The 20,782-nt window shown below is 39.5% G+C and overlaps 1 protein-coding gene across 1 annotated transcript in view; it reads left to right on the top strand.

Annotated features, from left to right (window-relative positions):
* The window catches only part of lhfpl6 (LHFPL tetraspan subfamily member 6), a 46,643-nt gene extending 28,429 nt beyond the window's left edge, over positions 1 to 18,214 (top strand). The window contains exons 3-4 of the mRNA XM_005735972.1: positions 14,055 to 14,153; positions 17,425 to 18,214. Of these exons, the coding sequence (XP_005736029.1) occupies positions 14,055 to 14,153; positions 17,425 to 17,543 (218 nt within the window). The 3' untranslated portion in view covers positions 17,544 to 18,214. The remainder of the gene's footprint in view (positions 1 to 14,054; positions 14,154 to 17,424) is intronic.
* Positions 18,215 to 20,782: the final 2,568 nt, after the last annotated feature.

Raw genomic sequence — 20,782 nt, 5'->3', positions numbered from 1 at the left:
GTTATATCCTCGACCATTAATCAACACTCAACAGACTCTTAATCTTTTGTCCGGGTCCTGTTAACCCCATGGACAAACTCTTTATGGCTCAATCAATCAGAGTGACTAGCTCTGAAATGTCCTGTGGTACATTCTCAACAGCCCTTAGCAGCCTATTCAGTCACAGTCAAGCTGCCATAACAGGGTTACAGTAATAAACATTCAAGACAAAAAAAAGAAAATGATGACTGTGCACATGCAGTAACCTACGATCTAGGACAAATCAGTCATAATTTGTGAGTAGGAACAAGCCCCTCTTTGATCCAAAGACACTCAGACTGAATCAATCAGGGGATGTTTTGTGACCCGAGTTCTATTGACAGTGAGCCTTTGTGGATGCATGACATTATGGAGGCGAGAGCCTCATCGCTGAGAGCTTTATAATGACGCAAAGTTAATTTTGCTGTGAAATTTCATAGTTTTATTCCACAAAGCAGCTCTCTAATACATCATCAGTGTAGCGGACCCGAGTTTTATCTTCCAATTTAAGCTTCTGAAGACACTGGTTCATGTTCATGAATACAGATGGATCTTAAAAAATGGAATTTTATAACTCTGTTTGTACAGAACTAATACACCATGGGTTGGAAAGTAACTTAATATAATATATATAATTCAGAAAGATTGCTGATAATTGTATTCACAATTTGAGATATTGGTGTAATTTAACGCTTTCCAACTGTAATTTAACACTGTGAGTAGCAATCTGTCCTGTACTTCTATTACTTCTGGATGCCATGTCATTGTGCTTCACTTCTATTGTGGAACATTTGTGGAACTGAAACTTTAATCTTACTAAATGTATTTAGTAATTTAGTTCAATTTAATGTATATGTGAAGTGGCAGCTGACTGAATTTTTGCATTTCATTCCTTCAGTTGAGTCCAAGTTTGTTCACTTTGGTCAAAATTGATTTTTTCTTTTTATGCATCCACAGGCTTTTTTGTTTGTTTTAACTACAATCTTAGACTTTACTATTAAATTTCAAGGTGTTGTGAAACCATTTAAGTGAGTTAGAAATAACGAATTTTGAGAAATTGAAGTCTAGCTTTGCTTTGCATTGTCTTCCTAATGTTGTTTCTTTAAGAGAAACTGAGAGGTCTGTCTGCCAAGTTATACGATACCCAGGCATACACTGCTGTTAGTCCAGAGTTAATTAAGCAGAAGGCAGTGGGATAGTGGAAAATTAAAAACACCATGAGTAGTGGAGCAAACCAACCATGCTTAAAGACCATTGTTCCCACATCTTACTGCGCATATATATATATATATATATATATAATATTCCTCGGTGAAAGGCAGTATTGGAAAGTCCCAGGGAACTATTGATTTTCATTCGTCCTTGTGGCCTTGCTATAATGTGTGGATTCATATGATCCACTGCTCTTATGGCATGAATGCCTGCTGCAGATTGAAGCCATATGGTTGTGGGAGGCACAAGTGTAATAGAGGTGTTAGGTCTTTATTGTCTGGGGCATAGTAAAAACAAACTTGACCAGTATACCACCTTTTCATTTTCCTTTAAAAATATGATAAATAACCTATCCATTTATCATCCTGCGTTAGAGTGTGGCTTTTCGCTTTTTCCTAAATGTATGCGGCACTAAGCAAAGCAATGCCATTTCACATATTTGTGGTTGTTGTCTGTATTTTCTATAATTACCCATATAAAGTGCTTCATTTTCAGTCCACCCGCTATCGCCCAACCCTTTGGGTTTTAATTTGTCGGAGTTCATTCTCATCCAGACGCTTTTATTTCTTTACCTTAAATGTTTTTGATTTATTCTGCCTAAGGGCTTAACTGACAAATTAGAAACTGTTTATCAAGATGAACATGGAATTTAAGTGCATGTCAAAACAGGAATTAAGTCATCACATTTAGCTAGTAGTCTAATGAAGAAGGAAAAAAATAATCACTAGTTTTGGAAACGACTTCAGGGACTCTGTATATTTCATCATGCTTTACCGCATCTGAGATTTTAAGACCAAAGTGACTCAAACAAGTTTCTCTGTCATGTCGCTTTTCCAACCGCTCAGTGTCGAGAAACTGGACTTTTTTCAGATGATATTATATCATTTGTGAGTCTAACAGCACTGCCCAAAATACAAGAGTTCACAAGGAAGCTATAATTTCATCAGCACAGTCTCCTACAATGTAAGAGCATTAGCTTCATTTTACCTCAGTACTTACTGCACTGTCATGGATGGCATAGCAATATAAAGTATTGTAATGGTAAAACTTCACCTGAAATAGAACCAGTAGCCTTTTCTTGACATCTGTTTGGTTTCAATCTGTAAAGTCACTGTGGCAGAAAGCTTTTCATCCTTGAGTGGACAGGATAAACCAGATATTATAAGATTATAGGATCACAATACCAATTCAGTATCATACAAAATGTCATGAGCACACATGATTATATGAGCACATATAATCTGATCTCTGGCTCTCCATTTGCCCTTTTGTATTGCTCACAGACTACTTGACATGTTGCATAATGTGCTCTCATTTCTGCTATTCTCTTCCTCAAGGGCTCTTAAATGTCAATAGTACGGCAGAACATGAAAGAGGAGCCACTCGAGCTTTATCATATAACCATTCACCATTAATGCATAAGAAGTTATTTCTTTTAAAAGTAATTTCCACATGTGATCTGAATTGGATAAGCAGAAGAGAATGGATGGGTGGTTGTAAATAAGTAAGACACTAAAAAAAATGTTTGACTTTTGAAGTTGTTAGTATGTGGGGATGGGAAATGCAAAACTTCCATCATCTCATAGTTAGCTTAGCTTAGCATGCGGACTGAAAATAGACATTAAGAGACGGTATGTAGTTATGAAACATTTTTTCTTTTCTCAGTATAAAGCCTTATTTACCTTCAGAAATTGTTTACTACATTTTTATATATATATATATGTATATGTTATCTATGTTCTGGTGATATCCATACACATATTCAAGGCTTTAGAATTGGCCCCAGGTCCTAAGAGAGCCCGCTCTTGCTGAACGGTTTTCACATCACACCCACACAATGAAACCCTGGAAGCGAGAGTGACCTGTTAGTTTAGGGAATATTTGATTTTAGAGAGCAGAGTAAGGCTGCTTAAACTCAATCCAACTAAATCCCTGGTGGTGAGCTAGCCTGGTGTGTGTCCCAGAAGGCAGCGTGAATGTAGTGGGCCGGGATTTTAAACACAGGCTGTGGAGTACTTTGTAGCTACACTTGGCATTGGGAGTCAGTTTTTCCTTGATCCCTGAAGCGTTGCATTGTCTTTTGAAAGGAGGCTCTTTGTGTTTGCGGTATGGAGCAGCTCACATGATGAGACCCAGTACTGTCAAAGGCATTTTGATATCTGGCAGTGTCTGCATGGAGGATACTAAAACATTCATTGCATATTTGGATGCTATTAACATGAATATTACAGCGTAGATTGCAATGTCTTTCATTTGCCTCTCCCTAGAAGGCCTTGTGCTAGCATGCTTTTTGCTCATTATAAAGGGTAATTAAGAAAGGAATGCAGTGCTGTAGGTATATGCTGGCTTTCGGACACATGGCACACCATTATGCTTTTCTGTAAGGCTCTGTCAGTGGGAGGAGGGAGCTACTCGACACATCAGATATGACCCAGTTAAAACAGCTACACAGGACCCTATAAAGTAGATCCTACCCTGAGGAGGATTTTCATCGCCTTTGGCTCTGTTGTGCTCAACATACATTTTCTTCTTCATTTGACTCTTGATGGAAAAGCTATGACTTACAGAGATTCCAGGCTGCCATGCAGATCATTTCTTCAACACTTTGCCATAGATGCATGTTATTTAGCACATTCTTCGTCTTTCTTTTAATTACTGAAAATTGATTTGAAAGAGGGCTGAAAAACTGTTGCCCAGAATAGCCTGAGAGTTGTCTTTGATTCCATCTGTGTCATGTGCAAGCAAAGTAGCTTACTGTCACCACCCTGCCACCAAGCTTCATAGTGATAATAAGTCATTAAAATATTGCTAGATAGCTCAAAAGCTAATCTTTCTTTGGACTTTGGGGGGGGGGAATGAGGCAGCAAATTGATAACAGTAGAAGTCAAGTGATCCAGGAATGGTAGGGTTTCTAAGATATACAGTATGAATATAATTTTCCGGATTTTACACACTAGCTTTAGCACAGAGGTGACTACATTTAAGAGAAAGGTTAAAGTATGCATTGCATTTAAGGAAAACTAAATGAGTAGCATTTGGAAAATAAAAAGGAGAAATTTCTCTTGGATGCTGCTGAAATTCTTTTCTTTCTTTCTTTTTCCATACCTCCTACTTGCACTCTCATCTTAGCCAAAAGGAGGGGGAATGATATCCAATTTGCAGTATGAGATCAGAGGAGACATTGTTACGCTTGCAGAGAGCCATGGGTTTGTCAGTGGAAAGGGTGAGACATACAGAAAATATCTACGCCCTTGTGTGAAAAGCTCATTCTCCGCACGCATCCACAGGATGTTCTCTTTTGAAAGTTACTTGCTACGTATTTAGCACAGCCCATTTTCAGCTTGTGCACATTTTCTGCACCGTGTTGTTCTCCTGGGCTAGCAGACCGAGAGAGGTTTTGATCACGCCCGATGAAGCAGAAGTTCATTTTGTTGTGTAATTGGTGTTTTTATTAATTACTGGTTGTAGTAGGAAACTGTGTGACAAATGAATGGTGTGATTAGATAAGGCCAGCTCTTGACAGAACGCCTTTAGCAAAAGCACTGAAACACATCAATAAAACACAAACTGCTCTTTCCGCCCAGGGCCAGTGATGTTGACTGATGGGTGGACCAGGAGAGAAATGAGACTGAGTTAACAGCAGAGGGGCACAGGCAAACTAGACCTGCTGTTCATCATTTCTGACTTATTTTTGGTCATTGAAACTGATTACATCAATCATTAAAGTCATTAGTCATTAAAGTTTTTGATTTACTCAAGTTTTTCCACAGCCCTAACTTATAAGTACATTTTAACTACCACGGGTTTATCTCTGCCCTAAGTTCTGCTTGTAGAAAATATTTGTCACGCCTACTAATGACAAAATTATCCTAAAGCATAGTCCAAATTTCGTCAACTAAACTCTGTAAGATCGTCTCATATACTATATATCTCTGACAATGTAAGGAACTTACTAAATTGACTTGCTAAATCAAGATACAGTTGACAAAATGTTAATTTGATTAGCCACTAAACGGCATAAGGGTTGTTGATGGATATTTAAAACACTCTAATTCGCTTTTGTTCAGCTTACTTTAAAGTCATTCCTGGAGGGCAACTGATGTTCAACAGACAAAAGGCAAATAAGCCAAACAATGAGAGAATACATGAAAAAATATGTAGGTTTGCAGGATGACATAAAAGTAAAACCACACAGACATCATATGAGCATGAAATAATAATGTGGGTGTGTGAGTGTTTCTATCAGTTTGACCTTTTTTGTGGGCCGGAAGCAAATACCAAAGAGAAGATGAGGTGGGTGCGTCATGGAGATGATGGTCACACTCTGAATGAATAGTCAGACTGTGTTTGTCACAGTGCTCTGATCTCACCGACCGGGTCAGTAATAGAGTTTCCTGTGTTTGATATTCAAATTGTGAAGCAAATCATGGAGAAACATGAAACTAAACAGAAGCTGCGGACTAGCAGAGTTTCTGTGTGTAGTCAACCATCATGCAGTAGGCAACAAATTTATTCAGTTTATTATTAGCTGTGACAGTGTGGCAGGTACTGTTTTCACCTCGTGAGTCTGTCTGTCAGTTTCATCATGGCAGAAGACGCCATCTGCCGTACTTTGGCAATACTTTGCATGTCGTTCTGGGCAGATTTTGTCAGCATAATAATGACATAATAGAAAAAAAACTGCAGTGAAGGCGGTTGCGTTGGCTCACAGCACATGTGATGCAGCGTCCACATCGACACTTGGGATGCAAAAAGTCGTTCCAAAGGCTTATTTCTTAGAATTTGTAGCTTGTTGAATGGGTGGTTGGTTCAGTGGGTTTTTCCTTATACATAAAGACAAATAAATGCAATTACAGATCAAACTAAAACTGTAGTACTAATATTCTGCTGAAAGGATTCAATGAATTAGGTTAACTTAAATTCAACTACACTAATGTATCAACCATCTTGATGGTTCTGTTTTCTTTGTTTTCAGTATAATGGCAGGGACACAAAAGGCCTGCCAGGCTGAGAGGGTGCAGTTATAGAGTCCTTGGTGTGTCTAACAGACTGTCAGCATATGATGTAATATGATGGATGTAGGGATGTCAGAAAGGGTGCGGTTTTTAAACTTGTAATTTTAACAATAACTGTGCAAATAACAGAGGTAATTGTGTGTAGTTTAAATGAATCTGAAGTTCTGCTTGGAAGTTGGCCATGGTCCAGCCCCTGGGTACCAAGTAAGGATGTTTTTTCACCTGTAGTTCGTTTACTCTGGTCTGAATTATGAGTTTGTAAAGTTGTGGCTTTTTCTAGCAAACAGGAAACACCAAGGGAATCAAAAATGTGTCGCTACAAACCATGCGAGAGCCCTTGATCCACTTATTGGCCACATGTGTCTGGAGCAGGGAGAACAAAAGTAAATATAGGAAGAAGGTGCCATGTTCGTAACTAGTGGATAACAGGGAGAATTTACTCCTGCATGTCTATGGTAATCAGCCACATCCCAGAATGCAAAGCATATGTGGCTATGTGGAAGACATGTTGCTCAAACCGTACCATGTACAGTTTGGTAGCTGGGTCAGATCAAGATCGGATCACACTGTACTTGAGTGTGATTGCTGTGTTAACATCTGCACAAATGGACTGTACCAAGGGGAAAGAAAACCAGATTTCAGTTTCCACAGACTCAACAGTACAAGTATGAAAACACCTCAAAAAGAACAGGAAAAGCATCTTTCCCACTATGTCTTTTCCAGCTGCCCTGTATGTGGCAGGATCGCAGAGGTAGCTACTTAACAAAATAACATGAATAAACTAAAAATACTTGATACTCTTTAATGACTGGAAAACCAATCAGAAGACTAACAGTCAGCTGCAGCCAAATGCCAGTCACTTGCAGCAGCAGCAAATATTTATATGCTTCACTGTGCACATCAAATATCACATACTTCACATACCCTATTTAAATCCCTCCTGTCTCTGCACCCCCCTTTTCCTCCATCTAACCATCTCACTGCTCCTTTCAAGTGAAACTCCAGATCCCTTTCTCACTCACAAAAAATTCCCCAACTTTTCCAGCAAAAATGCTCACACAGGAGTAAGCCCTGCTAGAACGACTAAGCCAGTCCAACTTGAATGACGGAGCCAATCAAAATAAGATTTTTTTTAAAAAGCAGGCAGGGAAACGTTACATGTTATTGTTTGTCTTGTTTTTTAAATGAAAGAGAATTCATGCCTCGACATGCAGGGACGGGTCTGTGAACAGATTAGTCACACTGGCCTCTTTAGGCTGATATGACACTGTGAACCCCTGGTGCTTTTCATTATAGCTCTGGAAGATAAACACGGAGAGAATGACAATGTGGCTAGAGTCACGTTTCATGCATTTCCTGGAGTAATGAAGCAGTTTATTGATCGTGTAGTTTTTATCCATCTTTGGCCTGTTTCTGGTAAGTAAAAGTCTTAACACATATGCTGAGCAAAGGGTATATTAATAGAAGAACAAGACTGTCTTCCCAGGTGTGGTTGCTCTTACATTTTCCTACTTCTTTTGGATGATCTTCCAAGCCCAAAAGGGACTGTCTTACATTAAGCCAGCTCACTCAGGCACATCCACACTCCAATTCCCTGGCCACAAAAATTCTCTCCAGCTTTAGCCTCTGCATTTTTTCCCCTTGCCCTTTTTGGCCTCTTGAATGATAACCTTGAATGGTATTGTCTCGGGGCATGAAAGAGGGTAAAGAAATTCCTTGGGTCTTGACAGAGAGCAAGAAAGCTTGACAAAAGGCATCAGCACTGCCTGAATCAGAGAATGTGGGGGGATATGAAAAGGGGGCAGTTTTTCATTCAGGTAAAAAAGCATTGACAGAGAAAAAAAGATGGGGAACAATGGCTTAGCCGTGATGGAATAAAACACTTCTCTGTATGCTTTTTAGGCAGGCAATAATTTGATTTGAAAAAAGTGCTCAACTGTGATGATGAAATCTGAGGCAAGCAGAGGCAGAAGAAAGATCACTATATTAGAGCAGATTTTCTGGATTGTACACTGATATGTGAGGCTGATTGTATTTGGTTAAATCTATTTAACCCAACTCTTTCAAGTTCATAGAAGAGCCTTTCAGACAAGCTATTAGCCCTGACATAGTCATTCCGATAATGACCACACGGAGATCAATTGAAACTCGATCATGAATAAGTTGCCTGGCCTCATATATTCTGCACTGCACTCACTATCCAGCCCTTTCCTCCTCTTCTTCGCCTCATCCACCCCTGAAGCTTATAAAGCATCAGCTGGCTGCCAAAGCAACTGAAACAAAACTTCAAAAATGGGGGGGGCACGCTCTACAAACAGTGGTTGCTGGCGAAATGCAGTAAGGCAAACAAACATACCTCCCAGATAGAGACACACTTGAACCTCTCCTGATCTCCCGGAAAGCTAAGGGGAATCTTTAAATTTGACCTGAGGTCATGATTGATGCTACTAAAGAAAGCTAGCTCTTTGGATCCTTAATCACCTCTGTGGAAAGCACACACGGGGTCTGTGGATGATGGTGCTGGCAGATTTCTAAAGATTATGAGTTCCTGCCTTGCCTCTGCAACAGCATTCTGGTGAATTCCACTAACTACCCTATCATGACAGCTTAGAGGAGTGCTGAAATAGTAAAAAAACAAAAAAAAACCAAGCTCACTAAGTAACAAATTTGGCTTTTCAGTACAGTTCATTTGACTTCAGTTGCACTGGAGCAGTAGATAAAACTGAATTTTAAAAAAGCATGCATGCAGATCAGTGCAAAACTTTTGAATGGGCTCAAGCAACGACTAGTGGACTTAGTAGTTCAGCCGGGCACAGTTGCCATGACAATTTGATATCATTATGTTCAAAGTGTGGCTGTTAGGGAAAGGCATTTCATTACTCCCAAGTAGTGAAAGGACACATTTGCTGGAGGGAGAATACCAGGAAGGGCTACAGGTTTTACAATAATACACAGAACAGTTCTGTAGATATAATGTGACCTCCTGTTTAGCTGATTATTGCTGTAACAAACAAACACTTCAGAATATCCAAAGATCCTTCAGACAACTTAGTTGTGGCTTGGTCTGGTGATCATCTCTAACAATTTTGGCAAAGACTAAAAAAAACAGTCTTTTTAAAAAAAGAAAAAAGAAAAAAACCTGCCTGTAAAATCCAATCTGAAGACATTTTGTTGCAGTTAAAGTCAAGACTAGAAAAATATTATAGCCTGTAAAAGTGTTCCAACTTCAGCAAAATTTCCAACATACTAGAAATTGATGTCGCAGAATACTCTAAACTAATATCTCATTTTTGAAAACCAAATATGTGTTTCAGAAGTTATGTATGGAAGCCCGTTTCCGCCACTAAAAAAAAAAGGAACCATAACTCGAAATTTCGAGTTATCTTCCTCGAAGTTTCGAGTTATCTTCCTCGAAGTTTCGAGTTAGCTCTGCCAATCATTAATCTACATGAATGACGTCATTTTCTTGTTACCCAGAAAGATATGGCGCAGAGGAATGCGCACTCAAAACCGGATCGCAACAAATTGGCGCTTTTGAGAGTACGTTTGCTGATAGTAGAGCCATGTGATTCAGCTAATAACTCAAGGAATTCATCATTTGTGAAGCCACGCTGAAAATAATCAGCAATTTGTGCATTAATGACTGGCTGTAATTTTGGTAGCTTAGCTGTAGCATTTGTAGCTGAGGGCTTCAGCTTCCAGGTAAAAAGGAAATGATGTCATTCACATAGATTACTGATTGGCAGCGCTAACTCGAAATTTCAAGTGACTTTTCTCAAAATTTTGAGTTAATAAGTCGAAATTTCAAGTTATGGGTACTTTTTTCTTTTTAGTGGCGGAAACGGGCTTCCATAGTTATGCTTATAATCACACCTCCGACTTTGACCTATGGGTGGCACTCAAGAGAGCGTTAAATGTTAAAAGAAGAAAGAAGACACCAATGCAGGAATACTAGGGCTTATCCAACAGCTCTGCTGCTTGGACCCCTATTACAGTAATACCAGCTGAACACAGTATAAAAATCAAGTGGACTAGTTTGGGAAAGTATCTATAGAGACAGTAAAGAAACACAAAGACCATCAACATATATTCTACATAATGTGGTAGAATATTCATCAATAGAGATAAATGCTGTACAACCATCAGGCATAGCATATATGGACCATTATAGTTTAATCATAACATTACACTAAAAACCCTCGCAGTGGTTACAATGTTCATAAGGAGTGCATGCACAAAAGCTCTCTCTGACATAACCTCCTGTCACCATCACCCCATCTGTGAAGAGAAATCTGCTCCACATGCTGAAAGCTACAGGAGGAAATCAGAGTGGTTATTAAAGTGACAGGCTACAGAATAGTTCGTATCTGTAATGGAACTTTTATGTTCACTAATTCTTTGCTTTAGAGGTAGATTTGATCGCACAGACATTTCAGCGGGTCAGTTTATTTTGGGGGGGTATTAGGTGTGATAACTCCTCTGCCTGCCTCTGTGTGTCGATGCAAGCTGTTGTTGTATATTTCTCATATTTGTCATCCTTTCTGTCAGTCTCAGAGTGTCATCTAGCTGCAGCAAAGGCTCTGTGACAGACTTGTGGTTTATTCCACTAACTATTCTCATGACAGCTTATAGCGGAGTCCTGCAACGATTTCATCATGAGACCATCTGCTGTTCATGTTGTCTGAAAGAGACGATTTCCTTTCTGTGCTTTGGGAAAAGCTCTGAAATACCTCAAAGACCTCAATGAAACGAAACGACTCGTAATTCAAGACTTTTAAATTCTTTCAGAGAATCTGTTTTGCAGCAAAGAGAATGTGAAGTTCCATGCAGTAAAATGCTGTTTATGGTTAATTAGCTTTAGTGCTTGTGACCGTCGTGTGTCTGTAACTTGAGTAGGTTTCACACCAGGACTCAGGACATTCGATTTAGGTCACAAAATGTGAGAACATCTTGAAACATTCAAGAACAGTCGCAATAAAGGAAATCTTCAATCTCACTTGGAAAGGCACAAAAGGTCGAGAAGCATATCTATAGCTGACAACCACACGCTAACTGACACAAATCCCCAACTGTGTGTTTGTGCAGATCGGGGTGTAGCAGTGTTAGCTTAGGACGGGATAATAAGAAGGATGAGAAGTATCTGACTATAACAGCGTGCATGCAGAAGGAGAGCCTGAGGTAGCTGCCTCTCACAACAGCACACTTCTTTCTAACAGCTTGGCTCATGAACATTATGTGAAAGAATGTTTTTGGGTTTTTTTCTTTCTCAGTAATCTTTTTCCTACATCCCAGTCAACAGCCCCCTACCTCTGGTTTTCAATAACCAGTGTGGAGTGTGGAGGATGGGATTTGATGGAATTAGCCATCGTGAGGAAAAAAAATAAAGAAATCAAATAAATAAAAGCCAAAAGAGAAACGTGGGACCTCATATTTACACCTTAGCAGTGTGCCCATATTTTTTGTTCATCTGCTCCCACGGTAACTGTCTTAATAGTGTTACGGTAACATGTGAGCGCTCACATTGATTTCACCCACTGCAGCGTTGCAGACTCTGGGAGTTTACTTCCAAAAAGCAACAGCCAACAGTGACATTTCACATGGAAACCTTTGATTTTAGGCGCTTACACAATGAACCTCAGCTCCAGTCTTTGTTGTGGCAATAATTCCCCTCCCGCCCGTAGTCTTGGAGCAATTTCCAGCGTTCACTGTCATCATCATAATCTGACCTGATGTGGAAACTATGCAATGAAGTCTTTCTTTTCCCATTCTACTCTGTTTGGTGCCTGCTGCAGAACTGAGCAACTTTATGGTTTTGATCGTTTTAGCAAACGTGTTAACCAAAGTATGATTGAGAATTGCCATCAAGTTTGATTTTTCAAATGGAAATATTATACCTCACTGGATAGAATAATAACATCTCTGGGAAATAAAGTCGTTTTTTTTTTTTTTGCTCTTTTTTTCTTTTTTTTTTACCTCCTCTCATTTTGCTGCAAGGAAATTCAGTTTGATTACATGCTGCTCTATCTCTGCATTACACAACACTTGAAAGAGAATTTTAAATTATGTTAAATATTAATCATGAATACATTATCATGCTGGCATGCTTTACAGTCTTTGCTATTACAAATTTGAATCAAAACATACCGAGTAACATTATGTAACCGAGAAAATTTAATGGCTGCGTGAATGCACCCTTCCTCCTAAATACATTTTTGCACCTTTTAAAATAGTGGGTTTTTAGACTCATCAGGTATCCATAGTGGTTGCTTGAATAGGGATTTACATCAAATGCTCCTGTTTCGCTTTTGCTGCAGTGCATGGGCTAAAGGTAGTATTTTTAGGTCTGAAGGAGGAGTTCGTCTGAAGTTTTCTTAAGGGTTTGAGGGAGAAACAGCTCAGTTGTTATGTATTAAAATCCCTGGATCCCCTCTGATCCTGAGCTGTAATGACACAGACATGGTCAGAGCCTTTTGCTATCCCCTCATTCTCATCAACATGCCAGAGTTTCACCCAATTGATTTGAGACAGCCCGTTTTCGTTTGTCCTTTTGGCTGTGACCAGGGACAACACAGATGTCTCTTTCACTCTACCTACTCCTCCTCAGATGTTAGCCAGTTTGTCTAGCCCATCCTCATTAACATGTGGACTAATTCCTGCTTGTTATCTGGCCTAGATGTAATAAGGCAGACCTGGATGGCAGGGGTAATCAGGTTGGAAGGCAGCGCTTTCTTCCCGTCTCTCCCTCTACTGCCATCATCACATCCCATAACTGATAGCAGAGCAGACACATCTGAGGGGATTAAGCTAATGTGATGGCAGAGCCACCTACCAGGGGCCCCCACAGGGTAATTTTAAGAGACAGGCCTTGACATCCAGGGAATAACTTGTCAAGACCTGGCTGCAGGCAAATATTGAGGATATTAATCCTTAATGTAATGGCCTTGACTAGATTTTGCTCTTGTCTCTGTGCGCAGCTTTAGGCATAATCATAAGTCTCTTTAATCACTGACATAAAGAAGTCCCTCAAGGATTTTCCAGAGTTTTACAGTAATTATTGTGTACCAAAAATGCTTGTTTTTTTCACTGTTGCCTCAGTGAGAAATTGCCAAGTTATTTGCATATGTTCTCATTCATTTGTTTCAGTTTTATGAGCTACATGGCTGTGGTGCTTTGTTTTGTTGCTGTATAAATGTGATAGAGTAGTAAAATCACAGCCCGTGTCATGTACCAAAGGATTGCGAGGCTTAGTTCAGAGGTAGAACTGATGGACGGGGTGAGTGCTGCCTCTCTGGCGATATGTGCTAAAACATAATAGGAAGAACATGAATGAGAAGCTGCGGATAAGGAGAAGGAAGAACCACAGAGGTGAGGTCACACGTATGCCTGTAGAGCAACAGCTCATTGTCTCTTTTTGATCATTTTAATTAAATCATTGACCAAATAATGTGGAAGAATCCGCACAAAACCTGAGGTTAAAATTAATTAAACCTTGCTTGATATCTGGATGGAACAAATAAGAAAACACATGGCGCTTTGCATTTTTATTCACAGCGCTTAAAAGATTCTTAAATTATAAAAAAAAACAAACCCGGAGAGGCGAGGTTTCCTAAAAACAATGCTGGCCTTCGTCAAGGAGCTGAGCGAGCACCTTGATGGTGAGTTTGTCCTTGCTGCAGGTTTTATCTCGTAAACGGTGTCTTTGCAGCCTGCTGCTACGTTTCGTGATATTTTTGAACCCCCGGTGATCGGTCTTTAGTGCTATTCCCTCGTCACATGACCCGACTGTCCTCCTCTTCATCTCGTTCTCAGGTCTGCTCATAGGATCGGGCTGCGCACTCTATCCACTGGGATGGGACAGCGAGGAAGTACAGCAAACCTGCAACAACAGCTCAAGCCAGTTTCAACTAGGTAAGATGTCTGCAAGGGAGATCCATCACACACAGAGGCTTTAATTACACACAGATGGTTCATAAATTTGTGCCGTGCTCGCTGGATCTTTTATTCCCAAAAACCGACGAATCGCAGAAAACGTGAAACAGACGACCGATGTTTGTCTTTATGTGTTGACATGCTGCCTTTTGTCTCTCTCTGGTAGTCAAAAAAGATGTGATTTCTTGTTGTTTTGATTAATGCATTTGGAAAAAATTAACAGCAGAAGATCCAGTAGCTGTCCATTTCCAAAATGTTTTATAGCTTTAAATGTGTGCCGAGAATAAGCAATACTTTGATTTGTGCTCTGCATGCAGCTGGTATTATCAGGACTATCTCACAGACAGTAATATGCTACTTTATCAGACACTAGGGAGGTGGAAAAGCTTTTCATACTGCGGCTGCTCCTTTATTTGATACTAATCAAAGAGTGTTTGGTTTTTCACTGGATGTAAAATATTTTATTGGGAACTTGGATTAATATTATTAACACTCAACACAAGAATACATGGAGATTTTTTTTAATGTCACTGGATTAAAATTAAAAGGCTCATCCTCTCTGAGGATCCCTGGAAGCATCCCAGCCCATTTTGATATTCGTCACCCACATGCTTGGATCTTGACTTGATCTGAATGCTTAGTGGGGTTCACTAAAAACACTGAGTGTGGACCATGAATACTCAAAATCAACCTCAAGAAAATTCAGCTCTTATATTTTTGTCCAGAATCAAAGCGTGCCGTAGGGAAAAGAGCACCAGAGAACCACTAGTCCAGGGATGGGAAACCTATAAAAACAGATTTTTGAATTAAAAGAATCTGTATGGAGCTGCACAAAACATTTGACCTGCATAATAAAGGGGACACAGATTATCATTACCACTATAGATATTGGTAATTAAAGCCTACTCCCATGTGAATATTCTTCAGTTTATGAGATTTTTTCTATCCTCTTCACTACAATCATTCTACTTTTTACATTTCATTACAAGTTTAAAGGAAAGAAGAAAAATGTGTATCTTTACTAAATCTTATTACCAATAAAACAAAACAAATAGTGGAGGGAAGAAATACTTATTAGCATTTATAGGCCTGCTAGCTCTAAAGCTTCTACCTGGGTTCACACAAATTAAAAGTGAACAAGTTTGACTATAAATGAAAAAAGTCAGTGGAAAACAGATCCGTTTAAATTTCATTTTGATTAACGTGCAGTTTGGTTTGCTTTCAGATGTGTTTCTTCCTTCAGCGACATACAGTAATCAATCTTCAAGATAGACTTTTTGGGGGAAATTTCTGCTAATGCTAATTTCTTAGTCGTGAAAGCAAACAAATCTGCCCATGCGCTACTTTTTCTTTGCTTTTTTAGGTGGGATTTAAAATAACTAAGGGGACTGGATTATCTATGCTGCATGCTACCGTTCAGCATACAGGTCAAAGAAGGTGCCGGGCAACAGACGTATGATGCACATTTCAGTGGATGCAAACATTAAAATGTAATTCAGCACACAGGCTACATATGTTTTTTCTTTTTGCAACTGCAGAATATGAAGAAGCACTCACACAGATTATAAATAAATAATAAAATGTTAAAAAAATAAAAATAACCACTGTTTATTTGCTTATTCATCCTAATCAATTTTCCGACTGGAAATGGGCAAAATAGCCGCAGGTTGTAGTGCTTGTATCCCATTTCATGAAGATGTGCTCTGTCGCTGCTGAGATGATACTCTGAACAGATTAATGGAAAACCAAACAGCTTCACTGTCCTCTCCAACTGTTGCCACAAGAAAAAAAAATGCAAATGTTGCTAATATGAAGTTAAGAGTTGCAAGTTAATAAATGCTAAGCAGCCAGATGTATTAGGAACACCATCAGCAAACATTAACTGTGATTTTTAATCCAGTTTTCTGTCACATGAATTATGGATTCACACCGATTCTGCCATTCTAGCAGCATCTACTCTTAAACCACATAATTCAAACAGATTTCTCCCTTTTAAATTTCAAGAACACATCACCACACGCTATCAGAGGTAATTTTCATTTTATTTCCTCTGTGGAAGAACAGGCACATATACGTTTGTGTTAACAAGTGCTTTTGGTTGAAAGTTTTGTTCAGAGCAACTGGCCACTCAAGGTTCGTCTCATTTATGTCAACACTATGATGAGATGGTGACGACGAATGATGCTTTCACCACATCTGAAGCAGTCCTTCATTAATTCATCTCACATTAATTAGCCATGAAGGCTGTAGTCAGTGCTTGAAAACTCTGAATGCCGCTGCAGGAGGCATAAACTGCGTACGTGTTCATTTCCATACCTGAGTCCAAAGAAGCAAAGCATGAAGGATCCGAGTGATTCCTTTGATGGGATATGTTTTGCAAGTGGAAAATACCCTTGTCGTTAATTTGAATGAATAGATAAGCTACAGTCACATTTAAGAAGAGGGGATGTACTTTTTGTTAATGCCACAGAAAAAGGGAAATAAGTATTTTCAACACTTTCAAAAGAAACTCAACCACTGTATCCTATTTCATAATGCATATAATTACCTCTGATGATTATGCAAGGTGTGTCTAAAGGAGGCACTTAATGGTTTAGGTTTTATTTGCATTTCAGCATTTTGTTGCATCACTGTAATTTCCAGAGACTCCATTTCTGCGTTTCTCCAAGTCTCTAATTGTTCATCTCCCACATAGCAGACTGTTTGCACATGAATTGGGGCTCTGTTTTGTGCATATTTTCTCAACAGTGCTAGCTGTATTTCACAAGAAGATGGGAACATAGTAGCCTGAGCAGAGATGTTAAGTAGTTGCCACCATTCTCTGTGATTAACATTAACACGTTAATGTTAGATCTAGGGCAAGATCAAAGGCGCGGTGCGGAGTTCTCGTGCTATATCTCAAACAAAATGATTGGGCGTTTCAAACTAACGTCTGAATGGTTCGGTGTGTTTTGCATAGCGTAATGCTCAATTATCATTCAAAGCATGGGTGAGCTGTTAGGTCCAATTTTACAGTGTAGTTGATCTGAGTGGAGTAAACATTCGAGTTCCCCTTCATAGCAGAAGTGATGTGAGATTTTTAGGCAGTTTTCCTAAAAAGGGCTATACATGCAGAGTAAGCTGTGTCGTTCTCCATTAAAATCAAGCGACTGTCTTACTGGCTAAAGACCTATTTGCCCAGATTAATTTGAATCTGTTACAATGTTTTTCTAGAGGGTGAAAAGACCTTTTCTTTTTTCATCCACTGCAGGTTCCTGTCAGATCGGCTGGGCGTATTACTGCACAGGGGCAGGAGCGGCGGGTGCTATGCTGCTGTGCACCTGGCTGTCCTGTTTCGCAGGGAAGAAGCAAAAGCAGTACCCTTACTGAAGAGAGCATCAGAGAGACAGGGACAGGCGGAGACCTCGGGCGGTACGACAAAAGGGAGAGGACTCTGTGCACTCACACCAGTACAGCACATCAGGCACCAAAGACATCAAGTCATTATGGTGCTCTGCACATCATGGGACACTACTCATCTGACAACTGCAGGGACTGTTTCATAATGCAGCACACACACATGGCTTTGAAAAGTGGTACTTCTCTTAAAAGCTGTTCTTAAATGAAAAATGTATGGACCAATCCTGTTTGTAAGATTGTTACATAACTATTTCTTTAATGAAAAGTGTATTCTCCCTCTCTTTTTTCTTTTGTCTTCCTCTTCTTTGGTCTTTAATGTTTATGTGATAGTGCGCCCTGTGATGAACAGAAGTAATATTGCCTCATTGTTACGTGAAGTGTTTGCGGTCTCCTCTTCATCACTCATTCTTGCCTTAAACACAAACAGAAATGCAATAATCCCTATAATGTAAAGCAATCCGACACTGGCTGCCTGCTTCCTCGATTCAGACCCCCAAAAAAATCAAAGCATAGTTTATTTAACACATTCATAAGATATACATTGTGTATGGTAACGTATTTTATCATTTTATCACGTTTTGTATTCACCCTCAAATTATTCTTTGCCATTATGTTTGTTTTGTAAATAAATGTTTATTGGAAGTCTGGTTTTTCAAGTCTTCTTTGAGTCGACGCCCCGGAGAGCAAAAACGAACAGTCGTGCATTCCTAAAAAGCTTTTTTCCCATGACTTCTTGATCTTGATAGTGTTCGCTACATGTGGGAGTCATTTTTTTTCTGATCGACAAAGAGGATAAGGATGGGCAGTGCTGTGAATTTAATTTTTCCACCTTATTGATGAAGTAAATTTAGTACCCTCTAGTCAGAGTATTTGCCTTTTGATCAGGCTTCTCAGCTTAAAAGCTTCAGAGTCTTCCAGACAAAGCCTGAGATGCAATCATACCCTGGGAAATTGAGGCGCTCTCCGTCCGTCGGGCCATCAGTTTAATGTCAGGGGTTATCTCGTAACTCCTCACCCTGCCTTCACAGTGTGAATAACAATAATGGCAACCTTTTCTTAGCAATTACCGCCGCTGCATGCGTGTCATTAGAGGTGCGAGCTGAACACAGCTTTTCCAGTTACTATTTTTAGCCATTTGTTCTCTGTTTTTCTTGATTAACAAACACCACATCCGAGCTCAAGTGCACAAAGTCAGCTCATTTACAATGCAGCTGTTCTTGATGTGTTTTAGCCCTTATTAGCATGCCCATTTTCTCACAATTCTCAACATCACCCAGATAATGGCAACGCCCCCTCCCCTCCATCCCCACTGGAGAAATATCCCTCTCAGTACTTGCTCTGTTTAATATATTAGTATGGCTCCTCTGCATTCTGCTCTCTCCCTCTCTCTGATCTCCTGTGCTGATTGATATCAGCAGTGATTGTTACAGAGAGTCAACCAGATGCCTCATCAGCAGACGCAGACACATTGGGGTCACGTTGGAGCATTCCCTTTTATATCTGCACCCGAATCTCAGACTGACAGGGTGTACCATTCAATCTGAGATCTTGTAACAAGTAAGAGGCTGATTGTCTTAAAACATGATAAATGAGTGGTGGCTGAGAAATTCAGTTGCTCGCATCAGCTCCTGAATGAAGACATATTACAACTGACGTAACTGACGTGAATTTAGACTGACTGGTGCTGATGTTCACCTTGAGCTGTACATATTTTTTGTGCTCTAAGAATCACAAACAGATTTATAGACACCTAATTTATGCTGGAAGAGAGCTAAAAATAAGATTAGATAGCAGAAGTTTGTTTTTTATAAGCGAGGGTGATGATTTAAAACCCCAATGGAGTCAACAAACAAATTCAAGTTAGCCAAAGCTTTAAAGACCAAATACAAATGATGAACTATGAAGTCGTGTACTCAAAAAACGATACAATCATTACTAGCAGGATCACATCACCACAACTGTAGTAGTATACACTTACCAGCCCACTTTATTAGGTAAACCTCGTCAATTGTTTGCTATTGCAAAAATCTAATCGGCTAATCACATGGCAACAACTCAGTGCTTTTAGGTATGAATGAGACAACATCTCAAAGTTCAACTGAGCATCAGAAAAAAAGCAATTTAAGGTGATTTTGAATGTGGCATCATTGAATCTGATGCGCTACAGCAACAGAAGACCACACCAGCTGCCACTCCTATCAGCTAAGAAGAGATAACTATGGCTCCAGTTTGCACTGGCTCAACAAAATTGGACAACAGAATATAGAAAAATCATTGCTTAGTCTGATGAGTCATCGTTTCTCCTTGGACATATGGAAGTTTGGATTAGCTAAACCATAGAAGCACTGATTCATCCTAACTTGCTTCACTGGTTCAGACTGGCCGTGGTGATGTAACGATTTAGGAGATTTTGTGTCGGCTCCTCAAGATGAACCGAGCATCCTTAAATTCCACTGTCTACCCGAGCTGTTTCGTTGATCACATCAATCCCTCTGTGACCACAGTGTGCCCATCTTCTGATGGCTTCTTCCAACGAGAAGAAGGCATGTCAAAAAAGCTCAAACAAACTGAATCTGGTTTCTTGAACATGAGTTCACTAGATCTCAATCAAACAAAGCACCTCTGAGATGTGGTGGAACAGGAGATTCACATTATGGATGTGCAGTCCACAAATCTGCAATAACTATGTGATGCCATCATGTCAATATGGACCAGAATCCCTGAAGAATGTTTCCAGCACCTTTTCAAATCTGTACCAAGGCAGTGTTGAAGGCAAAAAAAGGGGTATTTATTTTTAATATTTTAAAGGTCAGCCTAAGTAAACTTAATATAAACAAAAACAAAGAAAGACTACGTGGACTGGATCCAAAAGAACCCTAAGGCAAATTGTCTATTTCCAAATTGCTTTTCCTTTTACCTTTAAGAGATGAAAAACAACATCAGGAGAAATCAACAAAGGCAACGTAGTGAATGTTGCTTAAATTAGAGGCAGTTAGAACTGCAGCATTTTAGGAGGATTACAACGCCCCTGAGAGCTTAACACACTGAAACTTAAGAAGAGTACATTTCTGTATTGTCGTAACAGCAAAGATGTTTTCCTAATGTTTTGAGCTCCCAGTGCCATGGTAATTATTTAAGAAAGAGAGTCCTAAATAACCTTGAGAGAGTTGAACTTAATCTGCCAGATAGATACATCAACATCAATTAGT

This window comes from Pundamilia nyererei, unplaced genomic scaffold (genome assembly GCF_000239375.1).
Source record: "Pundamilia nyererei isolate P.nyererei 1_Seehausen unplaced genomic scaffold, PunNye1.0 scaffold00066, whole genome shotgun sequence".
NCBI lineage: Eukaryota > Metazoa > Chordata > Actinopteri > Cichliformes > Cichlidae > Pundamilia > Pundamilia nyererei.
The sequence above is the reverse complement of the archived record's forward strand: the minus strand, read 5'-3'. Positions and strand labels throughout refer to the sequence as shown.